Source organism: Zea mays, chromosome 2 (genome assembly GCF_902167145.1).
Source record: "Zea mays cultivar B73 chromosome 2, Zm-B73-REFERENCE-NAM-5.0, whole genome shotgun sequence".
Classification (NCBI taxonomy): domain Eukaryota; kingdom Viridiplantae; phylum Streptophyta; class Magnoliopsida; order Poales; family Poaceae; genus Zea; species Zea mays.
In genome coordinates this window covers 16,608,923-16,628,432 of record NC_050097.1, presented here as the reverse complement: position 1 = coordinate 16,628,432, position 19,510 = coordinate 16,608,923, and the positions used below count along the sequence as shown (strand labels likewise).

The 19,510-nt window shown below is 48.7% G+C and overlaps 2 protein-coding genes across 7 annotated transcripts; both read left to right on the top strand.

The window, feature by feature from the left end:
• Positions 1 to 1,407: 1,407 nt before the first annotated feature.
• LOC103646048 (putative leucine-rich repeat receptor-like protein kinase family protein) lies at positions 1,408 to 5,652 on the top strand. The gene has a single exon (NM_001395055.1). It carries the CDS (start codon positions 1,641 to 1,643, stop codon positions 5,118 to 5,120), a length of 3,480 nt encoding a protein of 1,159 aa, NP_001381984.1. The 5' UTR covers positions 1,408 to 1,640; the 3' UTR covers positions 5,121 to 5,652.
• Positions 5,653 to 9,081: 3,429 nt separating this feature from the next.
• Positions 9,082 to 15,207, top strand: LOC100282176 (uncharacterized). 6 transcript variants are annotated; one of them, NM_001155088.2, is made up of 10 exons: positions 9,082 to 9,434; positions 10,427 to 10,466; positions 11,168 to 11,245; positions 11,344 to 11,368; positions 11,461 to 11,493; positions 11,607 to 11,728; positions 11,828 to 11,958; positions 12,063 to 12,289; positions 13,218 to 13,474; positions 14,465 to 15,207. In NM_001155088.2, the coding sequence occupies exons 2-10, from the start codon at positions 10,464 to 10,466 to the stop codon at positions 14,552 to 14,554; spliced, it is 966 nt and encodes a 321-aa protein (NP_001148560.1). In that variant the 5' UTR covers positions 9,082 to 9,434; positions 10,427 to 10,463; the 3' UTR covers positions 14,555 to 15,207. The 6 variants fall into 6 exon arrangements, with proteins under 6 accessions (NP_001148560.1, XP_008667953.1, XP_008667956.1 ...); XM_008669731.3 differs by having other exon boundaries at positions 9,087 to 9,434; positions 10,430 to 10,466; positions 14,465 to 14,731; XM_008669734.4 differs by having other exon boundaries at positions 9,089 to 9,430; positions 10,430 to 10,466; positions 14,465 to 14,731.
• The last annotated feature ends 4,303 nt before the right edge of the window (positions 15,208 to 19,510 follow it).

Genomic DNA, 19,510 nt, shown 5'->3' with positions numbered 1-19,510 from the left:
AAGTATGTATAGAAAATGATATTTTATGGTTGTAGTGGGGTATAGGGGAAGAATTTAGGGGGAACCGCTGTACAGGGTGGAGATATAGGGGGGAAGAAAACGCTGACGTGGCACGTGAGTGGGATATAGGGGGAGAAATTTAGGGGTAACCGTTGAACACAGCCTGATGAATTATTGGAGCACTGTGCCACACTGCGGTGTGGCAGTACGGACCAGGAGATCGTCTGCCCGTGCTGTTTGTGTTGTGTGGTGGTGTGTAGAGAGGTACCAAGAGGTCTCGGTAAAAAAGACCAGACCGGAAGCCCAAGTTTCACCGTGCGTTTTAACCTTGGTTGAACTGGGAGTCCAGTCCATTGTCTCGGGGTTTAAAACAAAATTGAAAGGAACTTGGCCATCACGTCCTAGGTCGTGATCCCTGAAATCTACTGCGTAGGGTAGCGAAGTGAAATTAACTTGGGCGCTTTTATATTTGTTTATTACTAGCGCCGGAGCAACAGTGGGCAACGTACACAATCTGTCTGCAAAGGCGCTGGTAGAAAGGGCAAAGAAAAAAAAAAAGAAAGGATATATTTGCAAGACGTTACCGCCGCCCTACGGTGGTCTGCACTGCACATGTGGTCATCGTGAGCAACGAACAGGTGGGGGAGCTCTCCTCCTCTCCCCTCCTCCGTTAGGCTTAGAAATTAAAATCTACTGCCCCCCGTGCTGCACTGCGTTACTGATCCGGCATGTGCGTCAATAACTTTGGGAGTCTGATCCGGCTGGTGCAATCGGATGGGTCCGGCCGGCAGATTCTGGGAGCGTACGACGGCAGTACCTGCAGCTAGTAGAGCACGCCCCGTTACAGCAAGTAGTATGGCGCAATATAAATGAACTGTAAAGTGTGTACTTACTTTCCGGATGATCTGTGCTCGTGCCTCATGTGCTCCTCCAGACCGAGTGGGAGAGAGAGGAACGGTCGAACAGATACCAAACTGGTCCGACCTCTCCCAGATCTAAAATAGAGCCACCATTTTCAGCGGCAGGGCTAGGACTCAAGTTGGGATATCGCACGGAGGGCCGCAGAGGAGTGTGGTCGTGCGTGCCATTGCCAGAGGCGGACGTTGCAGATGGTTGGCAATTCATTGCTTTTCGCCGGGCCCCGCTCGTCGGTGTCGCGACGCCGGCCACGCCCCCGTCAGCGTTCGTTCCCAGTAAAAGGACTTTACTGTGACAGCCTGTCCCGCGCGCTAAAAGCGAGTTTAACGTTAACCTGGCACCAGCGCAGTCTCTCTCCTCTCTCAAAGGACGTAAAGCCTGAGGAGAGAGAGAGATAGAGAGGGCACTGGGACGGGAACATAAAAAACAAAGCAAAGCGAAGGCTGCACGGACAACGCACACCGGACTGAAAAACGGCCTCGAACGCCACCCAAACCCGTCCAAAACCTCTCAACCAAACCCCGCCTCCTTTTCCTGCCTCGCTCTCTCCCTTCTGCGGCCCGGGAACGCTGCAAACGCGAACGCCGATCCCTCCCTCCTCACTCGCGCTCTCCCCATCTCCATGAGAGCCTAGGCGCCACAGCCGCCAAAGTTGACAAGACAGGGGGAGTAAAAGAGGCGGCTCTCTTCTCTCCACCCTCTCCTTCTCCCGGTCGCCCGCGATGCCGCCGTCGCGGTCGTTGTTCCTGCTGCTCATGCTGGCGCTGGCGCCGCTCGCGTCGCTGACCGCGCCGGCGCCGGCGCCGGTGGCGAGGACAGCCGGGGTGCAGGCGGAGATCGACGCGCTGCTCGCGTTCCGCCGCGGCCTGCGCGACCCCTACGGCGCCATGTCCGGGTGGGACGCGGCGTCCCCCTCCGCGCCCTGCTCCTGGCGCGGCGTCGCGTGCGCGCAGGGCGGCCGCGTCGTCGAGCTGCAGCTCCCGCGGCTCCGTCTCTCGGGCCCCATCTCGCCAGCGCTCGGCTCGCTGCCGTACCTCGAGCGGCTCAGCCTCCGGTCCAACGACCTCTCCGGCGCCATCCCGCCGTCGCTGGCCCGCGTCACCTCCCTGCGCGCCGTCTTCCTCCAGTCCAACTCGCTCTCCGGCCCCATTCCCCAGTCCTTCCTCGCCAACCTCACCAGCCTCGACACCTTCGACGTGTCCGGCAACCTCCTGTCCGGCCCCGTCCCCGTCTCGCTTCCTCCCAGCTTGAAGTACCTCGACCTATCCTCCAACGCCTTCTCCGGAACCATCCCGTCGAACATTAGCGCCTCCACCGCCAGCCTCCAGTTCTTGAACCTGTCCTTCAACCGACTCCGGGGCACCGTCCCGGCGTCGCTGGGAAACTTGCAGGACCTGCACTACCTCTGGCTGGACGGGAACCTTCTCGAGGGGACCATCCCGGCCGCGCTGGCAAACTGCTCGGCGCTGCTCCACCTGAGCCTTCAGGGGAACTCGCTCCGCGGCATCTTGCCGTCTGCGGTCGCCGCGATACCCACGCTGCAGATTCTCTCCGTGTCGCGGAACCAGCTCACCGGCGCCATCCCGGCGGCGGCGTTTGGTCGTCAGGGGAACTCGTCCCTGCGCATTGTGCAGCTCGGCGGCAACGAGTTCTCTCAGGTGGACGTGCCGGGAGGTCTCGCCGCGGATCTTCAGGTGGTGGACCTGGGAGGCAACAAGCTAGCTGGTCCATTCCCGGCTTGGCTTGCTGGGGCGGGGGGACTGACGCTGCTCGACCTCTCGGGCAATGCGTTCACCGGAGAGTTGCCGCCAGCGCTCGGGCAGCTCACTGCGCTGCTGGAGCTGCGCCTCGGCGGTAATGCTTTCGCTGGCGCCGTGCCTGCGGAGATTGGCAGATGCGGCGCACTCCAGGTACTTGATCTCGAGGACAATCACTTCACCGGCGAGGTGCCGTCAGCTCTTGGCGGTCTCCCGAGGCTCAGGGAGGTCTATCTTGGTGGGAACACTTTCTCCGGCGAGATTCCGGCGAGCTTGGGGAATCTGTCGTGGCTAGAGGCATTGTCCATACCGAGGAACAGACTCACTGGTGGCCTTTCTGGTGAGCTCTTCCAGCTGGGGAACCTGACGTTCCTGGACCTATCAGAGAACAACCTCGCCGGTGAGATACCTCTGGCCATCGGTAACCTGTTGGCTCTCCAGAGCTTAAATTTGAGCGGCAATGCCTTTTCTGGTCACATTCCTACGACCATTAGCAACCTCCAGAACCTGCGAGTTCTTGATCTCTCTGGTCAGAAGAACCTCTCTGGCAATGTCCCGGCGGAACTTTTTGGCCTACCGCAGCTGCAGTATGTGTCATTCGCAGACAACTCCTTCTCTGGTGATGTTCCTGAAGGATTCAGCAGTCTTTGGAGTCTGCGCGACCTCAATCTCTCCGGCAATTCATTCACTGGGTCAATACCGGCGACATATGGGTACTTGCCGTCACTTCAAGTGCTCTCGGCCTCACACAACCACATTTCTGGGGAGCTGCCACCGGAGCTTGCCAATTGTTCCAACCTTACTGTGCTTGAGCTCAGTGGCAACCAGCTGACCGGCTCCATCCCGAGTGACCTCTCGCGCCTTGGTGAATTGGAAGAGCTGGACCTCAGTTACAATCAGTTTTCAGGCAAGATACCACCAGAGATATCCAATTGCTCATCACTCACCCTTCTCAAGCTTGATGACAATCGTATTGGCGGAGACATACCAGCCTCTATTGCCAACCTCTCAAAGCTGCAGACGCTTGACCTGTCGTCCAACAATCTTACCGGCAGCATCCCTGCATCGTTGGCTCAGATTCCTGGCCTTGTGTCATTCAATGTGTCACACAACGAGCTTTCTGGTGAGATACCGGCAATGCTCGGCTCCCGCTTTGGTTCTGCTTCAGCGTATGCTTCAAACCCAGATTTGTGTGGGCCGCCATTGGAGAGTGAGTGCGGAGAGCAGCGGCGGCGGCAGAGACGGCAGAAGGTGCAGCGCCTGGCTCTGCTAATTGGTGTGGTGGCTGCTGCCGTGCTGCTCCTTGCGCTGTTGTGCTGTTGCTGCGTGTTTAGCTTGCTGCGATGGAGGCGTCGGTTCATTGAGAGCCGTGATGGTGTGAAGAAGAGGAGACGCAGCCCGGGACGCGGCAGTGGGTCGAGTGGCACAAGCACGGAGAACGGTGTCAGCCAGCCGAAGCTGATTATGTTCAACTCAAGGATCACTTATGCCGACACTGTTGAGGCAACCCGCCAGTTTGACGAGGAGAACGTGCTCAGCCGAGGCCGCCATGGCCTCGTGTTCAAGGCTTGTTACAGTGACGGCACCGTGCTGGCGATTCTGCGGCTCCCGTCCACGTCTGCGGATGGTGCCGTGGTGATTGATGAAGGGTCGTTCAGGAAAGAGGCCGAGTCTCTCGGGAAGGTGAAGCACAGGAACCTGACTGTGCTCCGTGGCTACTACGCCGGTCCTCCGCCGGATGTCCGGCTGCTGGTCTACGACTACATGCCCAACGGCAACCTCGCCACGTTGCTGCAGGAAGCGTCGCACCAGGACGGGCACATCCTCAACTGGCCAATGAGGCACCTCATCGCGCTGGGCGTCTCGCGCGGCCTTGCGTTCCTGCATCAGTCCGGCGTCGTGCACGGCGACGTGAAGCCGCAGAACATCCTCTTCGACGCCGACTTCGAGCCGCACCTGTCGGACTTCGGCCTGGAGCCGATGGTGGTGACCGCGGGTGCCGCCGCGGCAGCCGCCGCCGCGTCGACATCAGCTGCGACACCCGTGGGCTCGCTCGGGTACGTCGCCCCCGACGCGGCCGCGGCCGGGCAGGCCACGAGGGAAGGCGACGTGTACAGCTTCGGCATCGTGCTGCTGGAGCTCCTGACGGGCCGGCGCCCCGGCATCTTCGCCGGGGAGGAGGAGGACATCGTGAAGTGGGTGAAGCGGCAGCTGCAGCGCGGCGCCGTGGCGGAGCTGCTGGAGCCGGGCCTGCTGGAGCTGGACCCGGAGTCCTCCGAGTGGGAGGAGTTCCTGCTGGGCATCAAGGTCGGGCTGCTCTGCACCGCGTCGGACCCGCTGGACCGCCCGGCCATGGGCGACGTGGTGTTCATGCTGGAGGGCTGCCGCGTCGGCCCGGACATCCCGTCCTCCGCCGACCCCACCTCCCAGCCGTCGCCGGCCTGATCTCCCGTCGGCCCACGGCCGGCACTGCCGCCTGTCAGATTCAATTCGGTAGCTTGTTCCATTTTTTTTCTCTCTTTCGATGATTGTTTTTTCCCCTTAATTAGTTCAGATAATTAGTGGTAGTCTCATCTATGCCTGCCGGCGTGCGGCCGTCGACGGACGAACTGATCCGTGAGGCCGGGAACCGTTTCCCGCCAAGGAAGGAACTAGCCGTTGGGCGTCTCGTTTGGTTAGCGGAGGCGTACGGCACCGGGCATGGGGAGGGAGCAAGGAACCATGTGGCGCACTGCTCAGAGGCGCTTGGCACGGCCTGATGGCAGGCCCCTGCCATGCCAAGCCCAAAGCGTGTCGTGGTGCTGCGCATGTGGGGTTTCCCTGCCCAGGCATCGGCAACGGCTACTGATGCCGGACATGGCTGTCGCCTCCTGGCCACTGATCTCGGCCGATCTGTACCACGACCACGACCCATGTACTCTCTAGAGGGGCCTGCTTGGCTTCCTGGGATCCTGTCTTTTAATCTTGTTTCACCAAAGCAACAACGACCTCTTTGTGCCATGTGCTGTACAATTGTCTGTGTCTTGTTATCCTGATTGGTGCAGTGGGGGTGGGTGGATGGATGATGGTCATGACCGTTAGCTTGTTCTGTTCTCTTCATGATTAATGATTGTTTTTTCCCTGCTGCAATTGTTTTGTCTGCCCAGTATAATGATGGACGCTGCAATTATCTAGATTAAATGCTTTGGAACGTTGCACTGGCAAGTGGCCTGAGTGCCCGCGATACCATCAGGATTCCTGCCGATCTTGATACCCCTGGTACTGTACATGGGGTAAGCGTGAGCCCCAGTCCCCGGGAGCCACTAAATACTGCCGAGCGCATCTGTGGTCATCAATCGTCCTGCGCGTAAAAGATGCATTCGTACGACACCTGACGCGCACCCGAGCCGAGCATGCTCAATGCGGTAGAAATGAAATGCTGCGTGCTCGTTTCTTCAGCAGGAATCATGTTCTACGTGCCGCATTTCACGGTACAGATCAGCATAGGCACTGACCACTGACTGTCCATGACACAGCGTTTCCCCAGACTGTGAACGTCACCAGAGCACTCTGCAGTCTGCACTCGTACACTCCTGCTTCCTTTTCAGTTCAAAAAATGCGTCGAGCAAGGGGGAGGAGAGAGACGAGACCGACGACTGGCACACACCACGATCCCGCTGCTTTTGATTGCCCCGCACTCGATGTCTTGAAGCCAGTATAGTGTAGACCCTGCTCGCGGATCGGCGTGCCAGCGCCACACACACACACACGCACGGGTTTTGAGCGTCTGACGCGAGGATTCCGAAGCCGCCGGGGTACCTGGGACTGGGACTGGGACTGGGAGAGCGACGCGGTCAGGATCTGGGGAGATTGCAACCCATGGCATCTTGTCAACCGGATTGGCATCACAGACAGTCGCACAGTACGCCTAGCTAGCTGCCTATAGCACGTAGCAATGCGGCTTGGACGGATCTGGTAGACCCTAGTCAGACCCAGTAGCACGTGATGTGTAGCAGCGACCTAGCGGTTTTGTTTAGAGTTTTTTTCCTCACTTATTACTTAGAGCAACTCCAGTAGTTCTCTAAAAGACTTCCTAAATCAATAATTTAGGTAGTTAACATAAAAAATATTCCCCAACAGTTTTCTAAATGAACTTTCTAAATTTAAGAACTTGTCATCTAACATCATTTTCTCTCTACATTTGGCAACCATTTAACAACTCCCTAAACAAAAATGTTGACTGCATTATATAGTTTTTGTGACTTATTTTTTACGTGGATAGATACAAAACAAAATTACAACCTATATTTAGAGAACTATTGGAGAACTCACATTTTTTTATTCCAAAAGCTAGTTAGCAACTTCTTAAATCTGTGATTTAGAGAGCTAAAATTTATATAACTATTGGAGTTGCTCTTAGTACCCCTCTCAAACTGCACAAGAAAAATAAAAGGCCTTTTTTCTTGCAAACTAAAAAGGTCTAGCCCACCACGGTGCAGGGTCTACCACCGCGTCCACTCATGCCGCTCCCACGCATATACTATTTCCAAACCATTATTTTTTATCATGATATCCAAAGTTACAACATGCATGTTTATACTAAAGTATTCATGACGCATTAAATGCCTTACAGACAAAAACACCCTTTATCATTTTCCCCAATTAGTGTAACTAAAATAAATAAGGGGCAAAAGTAAAATTAATATGATTTAGTCTCTTTTAGTCATCCTTTGGGTGACTAAAGACTAAAGCAGTTTAATCACTGTTTAGTTCCACTGGTTGATAATTTAGGGACTAAGTGAACCTAAATTGAAGGGACTAATATTTAACCCCTTGGAACCAAATATGCTCATAGTTGTCCTAATATATATAGTATCATGTATTGTTTCATATTCCCCACAAGATAGTGTATAGTATCATGTGTTGTTTCATAGTCTTTATTACTATATAAAGCACCGGTTTCCACGGTTCTACGGTTGTCGTACTCCTCCACATTTAAATGGTAAGCTAAAAGTATTAAAAGAGAAATGTGTTTTGAACCATTTCGATAAATGTTTTGGTGATTAATGACCAACACAGTACTATGGACTAACATGTTTGCTAAATATATGTATGCAGGAACCAACTTCAAATAAACGAAGAAATTGAGTTGGAGGATTCAAATAAATGAAGTTACATGACTTTGGACTGGTTGGACAATCACTAGAAATAATTGTCTAAGTCATGGGAACACTCTAGGAGATAGACAAATTAACTCGGAGAAGAAAAACAAGAAAGAAGTCATAACTAAGTTGTATGGGGCTTATCGGACCAGTCATGTGGTGCACCGGACATAAATCCTAGAGAGGTCTGCAATGGCGCTTGGGCGGCTTGGCGCACCGGATAAAAGTTCCAGAGAGCTTTGCAGACGCGACTTTCAGTTGCCTAGCACACTGACCCAATTTGGTGGTACACCGGATCGTCGTGTCCAACGACCATCTTAGTCTGAACAACCATATCAACGGCTAGCTGACACATGACATGTTCGGTGGTGCACCAGAGTTGTCCCACGAGAAGGGTAGACGGAGGAAGATCCCATTGATGGCAGACGAATGTTGGAGATCCTTTGCACGAGTCGAGAGTAGATTTTTATCAGTTCTCTCAACGAATCTTTTAGGAGTTTGAGGCTATAAATACTACCAAACCAGACTACCCGAGTTTTCAATCATCCTTAGTGTCACACCCGAATTAGGGGGCAAACCCGAATGCGTCTCATATGTACGTCAAATGAGATCAACACATATACTGCTCAATGTATAGAGACGAATTTCACAATCATTATTACATAACGGAATGTATTACAAAATAAATGATAATATAAAGAACGAACTAATATCATTATTGTTCTATAGCGCCAACAAGCTGATTGGGAGACTACACCTAGACCTTGTCGAACTCCTCATAGTAGTCTTCCTCCTGGGCCACCCGCTCTTCGCCCGTGGGGGAGTTTTATCGCAAGAGTGAGCTCACAAAAGTCCATCGCTCAACAAGTGTGGGGAATAATGTGCATGAACTCAACAAGTGTGGGGAATAGAGTAAAAGTACTCATATTTTCGTATATCACATCAATTAAACCAAAAAATAACATAGTTCATCACTTATTAGGTCACCCAATATTGGTGTAGGCATTGTTTTGCTGATAAATGCTAGCTCATTCGAGCATCACTTATTAGTTCATCTAATATAGGGGTAAACTTTATTTTGTTGATAAATGATATCTCCTTCGAGCTAACGAGTTGGCTCGAGCCCGTGTCAAGCTGGCTCATTAACGAACGAGCTGAAGTGCTAGCTTAGCTCACGAGCCGAGCCGAGCTGACCACGAGTCAAGCTCACGAGCAACGAGTATTTTATCCAATCCTATGAACCACAATCCAGAAAATCCAGCCCTAGGCAAGATCATTTTAGACCCAAGAATACTGATCCTGGCCTCATGGGCCCATGGATGCTCCGTGCGATCGTGCATTCGTGCTCGTGTCGAGAACCCAATCCGGTCCACTGAGCCCAACCATACCGGCGGCTCTCTGTTTCTCGAATACCCGATCCTATCGCATCGAATCGAAACTGTTCCGCTCCCACTCCGATCGGATTCGGTGGGACGGTGGCATCTATGCGCCCGTCGCACCGTCGCTCAAACTGTATAAACCTGCGCCCGAACACTTCGAGCTCACCCGCAACCTCCTCCGGGAAGCGCGATCGCCGTCTCGAAGGAGCTGAAATCCAAGATTCCAAGCTCTTCTGTCAGTAAGGAACCCTAACTTGCTTGGGGATGGATCTGAGGGGAGTTTCCCTCTAGTCATTTGCTAGTGATTCCTTCGCTATCCCATCCATCCATGTTTGCGGTTCCGTGCGATTAGTGGTTTGCTCTTCCGTGCACGAAAGATTGATCCCGGGGCCCAAGTGGTTGCTCCACGCACGCAACGCCACTACGCCAGGTCATCGTCCCAGTTGTTTGGCAAACTTAAGTTTGGGGCGTGGCCTTTTGTAGTCACGCACCTCGCGGATTGAATCAAACATCACGAACTAGCTATCACTGCCAAAAAATGCAGATATTCTGAACGGCACCCGTCATATATGTTCTGGCTTGACTAGGTTCGGAATTTGAATGCAGATTTTCTGAACGATACACGTCATAACTGTTCTGGTGTGACTAGGTTTGGATTTTTGTTTTATGCTATTAATTTGTTCCAATAATGGTGGCTTCAGGTAAACAATTAGTGTCAAATTGTCAATGCATCCCAGAGAGGTTCTAGGTTTTGGTGACTTGTCCACTGCATTATCCCAATACCAGCATCGCTGTTGCCGTTCTGGTTTTAACAAGAAAATTTTTGAGCTAGCTCATGAGTTGAGTTTTGTGGGAGAAAATAGTGAAAACGGTGATTTTTGTACCACATCTGTGTTGGTTTTCCTATCAAATTTCTTCTTTGCGAGAAAAAACAGTGATTGGGTATCTGGTGGTGTGTTTTAGTAATTCACTATTCTTTACCTGCATCTCAGTTTCATTTGCATCTGGAATTTGCCTACTAGTGCATACGGTGACAACAGTAATATATGTTCTAATGTTCATGGTCACACTGCAGTGAAGCTTTCATCATTTGTGATTTATCATTTATGCAACTTTTGCATTGTGTTTGATTATTGATCACGGCACCTTTTCACTGTGTATTTACATCAATGGCTGTTTCTTTTCAAGTCTAGCAGCTGTGCTCACGCAACTTCGTGTTATTTGTTCATAGCAGGTTGAGGGAAGTTGAAGCAAAAGTCTAAGCAAAAATGGTATTCATAACGTACCACTGCAATGTTTACTTCTTTGATTTATCACACAACTCACTGTCATGCATATTATCTCAAAGCATTATGTTGTTGGAACGGTTGTAATTTTGTACAGTTTACCTAGTATATGGAGCATTGGGATTCCTACATTCTACATTGCCAGATAGTTCATCTACTCTATGATCAAATTTATTATTAATACTGGCTCCTATCTGGTCTGTACATGCACAACAAACATGCTTGTTCATGCTGCTTCTGTGGAAAATGTTTGATATTTGGTAGATGCTGCTTTTGATCCGTAGTCTAAAAAGCATGTGCCTTTTGAAATTCATGTGTACAAGTCATTACTTTGTCAGACCAAAATATTGAACCACTTGATTAGATAGCCATAAGCTAATACAAGAATGGTCAGCCCCACAAAATGAGCTTCATATTGAAGATTACAGCACACAAAGTTTCTTATGTTGTGGTCCTGTTTCATTCTTAGCCCCCAACCGCTATTTTTTTGCATTAAATGTTGTAGATATAAATTTTCTTATTATGATATACTCGTTGAAATTCAGGCATTTGCATTGATTCCAACGATGCAAACATTAGTTACATTTCTTCTCCATGCGCTGTTGCCATTATATTTGACTTCTCTCCCTCAATTCTGTAAGTGGTAATACTGGTATATGCTTAATTGGCATGATTTTTCCATGTAGTTTTACGGGGGATATGCTTACCATGGCAACTCGTTTGAGCAAACATACCGTTGTTATCCAGCATCGTTTTTTGATAAGGTATGCTATTCTTTGGTGCAATACATTTTATCTGCTCATAGTCATATGTAGTGCTTCGTTGTTCTTGTGGCTAAATTGGATTTAAACTTCTTTTTCAGCCACACCTGGAAGGCGGTGATAAAGGTAAGGATGGGGTCAGTTTGGCTTGTCATTTTTTTCATATATAAAATAAATATGACATACATCTGATATTGTATTACCATTGTCAAATGTAGTAATAATGCCACCTTCTGCCCTTGATCGTCTTGGTAAGTTCGGTTATTATTAGCTCCTTTCTTTTTCGAATGATTTATGGAACTTCTTTTCGACTTGATTTGTCGTAGATGTTAGTCTCAGTAATTATTTGGACTTTTTGTAATAGCTTCCTTGCACATCGAGTACCCTATGCTATTTGAGCTGCACAATGATGCAACCCAGCGGATTTCACACTGTGGTGTTTTGGAGTTTGTTGCAGAAGAAGGCATGATCATCATGCCCTATTGGGTATGTATAAAAGGATAACTCAGTTCACTTGTATCTTCTGTTATATGGCGAAAGAAATATGTCTATACTTATTTATTTTATGTATTCTCACTTGTTTAGATGATGCAAAACATGCTGCTTCAAGAGGGTGACACTGTCCATGTAAAAAATGCGACTCTTCCCAAGGGCACATATGTGAAATTGCAACCTCACACAACTGATTTTCTGGATATTTCAAACCCGAAAGCCATGTAAGGAAACCTTTAAAATTGTCCTATAATGATCTTGAAAATTCTCTTCATTTCTCTTGGCATTAGGCGTTATCATTCTCATTACTTGCTGTTAAATTTTCCAGCTTGGAAAAAACTTTAAGAAATTTCTCCTGCTTAACCACGGGAGACAGCATCATGGTAGCCTACAACAACAAACAATATTATATTGATATTGTTGAAACAAAGCCTGCTTCTGCGGTTAGCATTATTGAGACAGACTGTGAAGTGGACTTTGCGCCTCCTCTTGATTATAAAGAACCTGAGAAACCACGACAACCAACAGTTCCTGCAAGCAAGGCACCTGCTGAAGGTTTGTATTTAGCATCTTGGAGAAATCATGGCCTATGAATTCTGTTGATTTGTTACATGTGCTTGTTTTACAGTTGATCTTATCGTTCCTATTTATATAGAGTACTATAACCTAGCCTCTACTACTATAAAGCATAAGTTTCGACGGTCGTCCTACTTCATGCGTGAAACGTGTAGGTTTATTCCCCTCCCCTACCAGTGGACCGTTACCACATAGATAGGCCGTGAAAGCCACCCAAGCCCCTCTTAGGGCTTGTTTCGGTTCTACCCCAATCCATATGGATTGAGGGGGATTGAGGTGGTTTCAATCCCTAGTAAGTCAAAATCTCTTCCAATCCGTATCAATCCCCTCCGATCCATATGGATTGAAAATAACCGAACAAGTCCTTAGCGGGTCCATTACCCCACAGATGGCCCATGAGAAACTACCCAAGTCCAACACGATAGAAAGTCGCACACATTGCTTCCCACATAGTACCTACCACCTCGCTACCTAATGGAGGACGAGAAGCCAAGCGAGCTATAAAAAAGGTTAGTTTTTTTCAACTTGTACCTTTCTAGGCCTTTTGGCCAAGATAAAGTGTAATGTTTGTTTTTGTGTGCCGTTGCACGCACGATATTATACTATAGCTCTCTATCGTTGAAGAAGCTGTTGGAGGGCTTCTTTCACCGAAATCTCTATTCCTATCAATACAAAAAGATATAAAGAGGTTCTTAGAGTTGCAGTTAGAACTGTGCAAATTAACATTTGGTTGTATTCCTCCTGGTCTACTGCTCTATAGCTTGAACGTATGTGTTCATAATGTTGAGGTCCATTCATCCTGAGCTTAGCTGCTAGCATTTAACAATGCATGAAACTTGTAATACTAGCTGTGTATGGTGTTATTTGGATATTTCCTAAAATGGTTGCTTATTGTTTCAACCTGCAGATGGCAACACTGCAGTGGAGGATGAACCAAAATTCAAACCATTTACTGGTTTTGGAAAGCGGTTGGATGGAAAAGCCTCAAAACTGCAAGCATCAGAGGTTCCTTCCACTGCACTTTCTGCACCTTCAGATTCAAACAAAAGAGCAAATCAGCAAATCTCAGCACCCGCAGCTTCAGGAGCTAGCAATTACAGTCGACAGAAAACTGGGAAACTTGTTTTTGGTTCAAGTGCAAGCAACAATAAGGAACCACAAAAGGTATATCCTACTGCAATGAGTCCTTGTTATTTTCAATTCTTTATGCTACTTCCAAATATTTTTGCTGTTTGCTTCGGTAAATCTAGTGAATATGGTTGACGAATCATCTGTATTAGTCTTGACAGCCATATAATCAAAGACTTAATTGAGTTTGTCTCAGTGTACGGCCTATGCCCATATAAAATAAACATGCTAAAATAATTTAGCATCCATTTGCGCTCAGGAACTCATTCGTTTGAAGTTTCTGGTTCTGTCAGACATTTTGCTAACGGAGAATGCTTTCTTTCATAGTGGGTGAAGTTTTGATTCGATGCCATCAACATTTTCTGTTAACTGTTGTAGCATAGTGACTAGAAGTTATTGAGCCTGACATTACGAGAATTATATGTAAGCCTTTGTTAAAAAAATAGAACTTAGGAGTAAATGTTTCACATGCATCATGAATTATTTGGGTGACAAATGTGAATTCTAGAATTTTCTGTTAGTCCATTGTTCTCAAGAGTACGAAGCGCTCTTGTGTACTCTGCTTTGCTATAGATTTGCTATTTGGACTTGGATATATACATTACTCCCTCCCATCCAAATTATACGTGTATATATACAATGGTACTCCCTCCTATCCAAATTGTGCTTCACTTTGGTTTTGTCCTAAATCAAACCTATACAACTTTGACCAAGTTTTAAGAAAAATAAATGCTTTAAACATATTCCATGGACAATTCAATAAAACTAATTTGTTGTTCTAGATGTTGGTGGATTTTTCCTGTAAACTTGGTCAAAATCAGAGAAATTTGACTTAGGGCAAAGCTAAAGTAAGAGAACTATAATTTGGAACGAGGGAGTACAATGTATACATACAACTATACAAGTAAAAGTATCATATCTAATTTGGTTGTAGGCAATTGACTCCATGGTCCATGCTAAGTCAGCAAAGTCACTGAGTCGTAACATTATATGAGATGTTGCTATTCTGATAAATTACTGTAACAGGCTCCTGCTAAAGAGGAGCAACCCGCAAAGAAGGACGACGAGCTGAGGTTCCAAGCGTTCAGCGGGAAGAGCTACTCATTGAAACGTTAGCTGCTTCAGTTAACCTTCAAATTCGCCGCTACTCTTTCGTTTCGTGCATGGTGGGTGTTCTGGCACCTGGTCACCACCATGTAGATATGAATTGAAGTATGTATATGCTTATCTTGATGGAAACATGACAGTCTGTTTATTTAAGCCCAAAAGTTTAAAACAGCGCTATTGTTCTTACCCAGTGTGTGTTTTGGAATCTGCTCCTGTTAATTTTCGGGCCATGGTTTCGGATTAGTAGACCAAAGCAGGATACTGAACGTGTCAGCAATCATTATTAGCGGCAGACGAGATGTGATGATCGTTGGGCCCTGGGAGTTTGGTCATGTACCAATATTATAGACCGTACTCCAAGTCTCCAATACTGATTGCTGAATATTGAACGAGGAGCAAGTAAACAAGCTCCTTCAGGTCTCAGTTGCCATTCAAAAAAGTTGCACCGGCTTTACAACGCAGCATAGGTGACTCGTTCATAAGCAGCAGCCTTGTTCGCTCATCCGTTTCAGCATCTAAACTAACCGCGAATGGGCTGGGCACAAAGCAGAGCAGCTGGTACCAGATAGTGAGTTCTTTGACTCTGACTGTAACTATAGAAGCACTAACAAAGTGATAACCAAGTCTTAGGGACAATATTCAGTACAAGAAATTGTATCGTGCTTATCCTATAAGGATATCTCCAGCAGATCTTCTATCTCATCTTTTATCTTAAACTTTACTATGCAAAACAAACAGTGTCATATACAGTTCCACGTCTCTTATTTTACACTACCCTCAGAAAACAATGTCATCTATAGTTCCACGTCTCTTGTTTTATGCTACCCTCTGGAGACAGACTAACTAACCATATGGAGTAATGACAAGAAGGATCTCACCGCTTTTGTATCTGCTAATCTGCCAGCTTCTGATCAAACCAACGCACACAACAATACACTACTCTCCACTACAACTACAAAAGTGGAAGAAAAAAATATCCAGAACGCATACTTGTCGGTGTCGCCCCGCTGGGAGTGCGAACTGTCTAACTTGTCACAGTGGCGACGACGAGTCGGCGACGACACCCACACAGAAAAGATAAGCACATCATCATTCCATAATTCCATCATCTGTTCAAGTGCTCCACTGAAGGAAGGATGTACTGGCACTACACCATCTTTCTGTTTTTTTTAGAAGAGGACAAGGCCATCTTGATCCCCACATCAAACCGCAAGCCTGCACCCTGCAGCAACCAACCAAAGGCAACATCTCTCTGACGTCGTCGCAGCGCGCGGCATGGGTTCTGCAACACTTGCCGCTTCCGCCCGCAGCGCTGCGTCGGTCCAGTTGCCGTTGGGAGTGGCGGGTGGCCAGTGGCCACCAAACCGACGAGTCCAGAGACCAGAGGGGGCCAAAGCTAGGCGGCTCCTCGCCGCCTGTCGAAATCGGAGAAAGCGCCGTGCACCAAGAACCGAAATCGAAATGTTTGTGGGCGAAGCAACGCGCGCGCACTCATTTTGCTCTCTCAGCTTTCTGGGTGCACATCGTCTTCAGGTACTAGCACGTTGGCGGGCCGGCGTTTGGGTGCTTCTAGCTTTGTTTGGGTGGTCGTCCACTGGGTTTTAGTTTTGGAAAATTAGTGGGGAATGGTGGTTAGCTACGTACAAACGCATACCATCATGTTGAACAGCCCTGCTGCTTGTGATTGAATTATGAATTATGATAATTAACGGTCACAACCATGCATGTTTTCTTCTTCTTCTCTGGCCTACCACAGGTCATGCGAAGATCTGGTGTAAGCAGTGGCGGACGCAGACCGAGAATTCATGGAGGGCCAGAAAGACCACATGACAAAATCAAACGAGATCATAAAAAACCAGTATTGTATAGAATTCAAGTTTCATATCAATATATGATACAAGTTCAAAGAATAAAATTGTATGAACAAAAGAAGCAAACATATTGCTAAGTTTTTTATGACCGAATCAAAGTCGTGTACCTTGTCAAATGTCGATCTCCTAGAAGGGCAGAGATGCCAGTAAAGCAGTGGGGTCAAGCGACGTCTCTAGCTCAGAGATAGGGCTTGCTATGTCGCCAAGCTTGTTCGTCGCGAAGACGGGTCACATCATTGCGACGAGCGAGACCTGGCTTTGTCAGGCGGGCCGATGTCGCGACGACGACGGGGCGGGGGTGGAGGCGCCAGGAAGGGTCGGGGTCGGGCAGCGTTGCGTCAAGAGGAGGCGACAGTCGAAACGGGCATCGAGGCAAACTGGTTTAGGTGGCATCGAAAACATTAGGGTCGAAGTGATAGATGCGAGGACTGGGTTGGAGAGGATCTGACGAGGAGGCTCATGACAAGGTTGTTTTAGGCAGCTAACAACTGGGTTGGAGAGGATCCGACGAGGAGGCTCATGACATGATTGTTTTAGACAGCTAATTGTTAACTGGTTTTAGCTAGGTTGAGGTAGCTAAGAACTAATGATTATTTAAAGGGTATAGCTAAAAATAAGTTGGTCAATCAGTTGATTCATTCTAAATTTCTCAGCTAGTTTTAGTCGCTAGCTATTTGTTTTTTTTTTTTTGTTTAGAATATGACTATATCTTATCAAAACTTTGATTTTTTTCTCCACTTAACAATAAATGTCATTATGTATAATAGGTTTGTATAAAATTGAGGGGGGGCCATGGCCCACTTTGCCCCCCCCCCCCTATGGATCCGCCCCTGGGTGTAAGTGTAACCAACTGGATATATACTAAGGACAACACGTACGGCCCATGAATACGGTAATACGACTCGCAGCAGGTACCTCGAGTCGTTTCGTCACCACGCATGTCAGTTTGCATGCATGGCATTATTTGACCTAGTTCATTTCGTCTCCAGCAAGGTTCAATCATCTCGACCTGCTCTTCGCCTGTATATGCAAATTTGCAATACGTATCGCACTGTTATATCCGTAGCAGGATAGCAGAGCAGCAGCTCTCGGATTTTCCAAGCTAGTTCGCATACTGCTCGAGCACGCTACTGCCATTGCACCACTGTGGACAAGGAGAATACCTGATAGCGAGCGAGCGAGGATGCGAATCGCAGAACATGGCAAAACACACACGTAGACGTAGCCTGCAGTATCATCGAGACCGTCCCCCTCTCCTTTGCCGAAAAGTGATGCCCTAACAGACGTGCAGGTGGGGGGGAAGGTGATGGCTCGCGGAAAAGCATATCGAATCCTTGAACTCGATCGATCGACCCATCGATCGGCCGGCATGCCATGCTTAAAACCCAAGTAAAACGCGAGGGAGCAGCAGCCCTACTTATAACAATAAACAACGCAAATTACCAACTACCAAGAGAGAAGGTGTATTTTAGGGGCAAGGGTGGCACAGCTAGCATAACAGAATGCGATTGGCACGCCAAACCTCGATCGACTAGCTAGGCACGCCGACGACGATAGGCGATACACGCCGCCTAGCAGCAAGCAGCCGACATGATGTGTGTGTGCATGGGGGTAGGATGAAATGTCGATCTCTCCGTATGTAAAAAGGGGAAGAAGTCAAAAGAAAATGCCACCAACATGTCCTTTCCCTACATACTTTTGTTAGGAGAACGTCGTAGGCATTGTGTGCTAGTTATGAAAGAGACGAACGATGATTATTGCATGCTGGCTAACTATTGATCAGCTCTATTAATTTGTGTTATTATATATGACAGCTACAGGCTACAACTTTAATTTGAGGGTTGATATTAATCCTTGTGGCATGATAACCGTACCATAAGCCATTGAAACGATTTTCCAAATATAAGAGACAACTAAGAGATTTCATGATACAATTCTTAGCGTTTAGATAATAAATGTAGTCAAGACACATTATGTATCGAGACTCATGTAGAGATACGATCGTCGATCGTGAAGAATCCATATATTGATTTTTTTTCATTTAACCCTTAGAGACTCATATTTAATTATGTTGTACATGTCCTAATGACGCCTAATAGCTAGCAATCCAGCACTCTCCCAGATATATTGACATGCTGAGGAAGAACGATGGCATTTACGTGCCGCGAAGTTGCCCGAGGGGTTCCCGCTAGGCACTGGGCAGATAGGCCGGATTAGGCAAGGCAATAACAGCTGCAAGCGCGAGTACGCAAAACCGCCATAAACACGAGACCAAAAGGTGGCACGGTGGTCCTGAGATTTGCCTTTTACACAAAGCAACACACACACACACAATTACTCACCCCACACCACACACACGCACACGTAATCACCAATGAAATAGATAGATGTACTACGCGCGCCTATCGCCATGTCCCTCCTAGCTGTGGCGTGGCATGTGTCTCGACGACTCGCCGCCGATCTCCCCGTCCTACGGTTGGGCTGGGGGCGCATGCATGGCTGGCGTACGGCGAGCAGCACCGGAAACGACCCATCACACAGTACGCGCTGCGCACTGTGCTGCCACTGGCTCACTGTGTGGGAATAACTACGCGCGTACTGGCAGTACTTGGTGCGCTCGCCAGGCGTCGATCGCAGCCGGCGCGACATGGCGGTGGTAGGCGGTAGCTGATCTACGGAAGCGCCCGGACGGCCGGTGTCCCCGCCGGCACGGAGGAGGCCCCTTTTTTTCCCCCTGCCTGCCACGGGGGCAAAGCATGTGATCCCTTCCCTTCCGTCGTTCCCCCGATCGGACGCGAAAGAATCAGCTGGGTACAATAAACACGCCGATCCCGATCCCGTACCCGCGGCCGCGGCCACGGCACGCTCCCGGGTCCCGAGCCCTCGACCGGACCCGACCCGACCCGACCGCCGCATTTACCCTCGGCAACTGCGCCGTACCACGGTGCCCGCGTACCAAACCGGCGCGCGCGTATGCCACACACCATTCATGGGTCCTGGGTCCTGAGTCTCCTGACCCGCGCAGCGAGGCGGCCGCTGCATTGCATCGCGGCGCGGCTCCACCCGCACGCGCACCCGCAGTCGTGCGGGCATG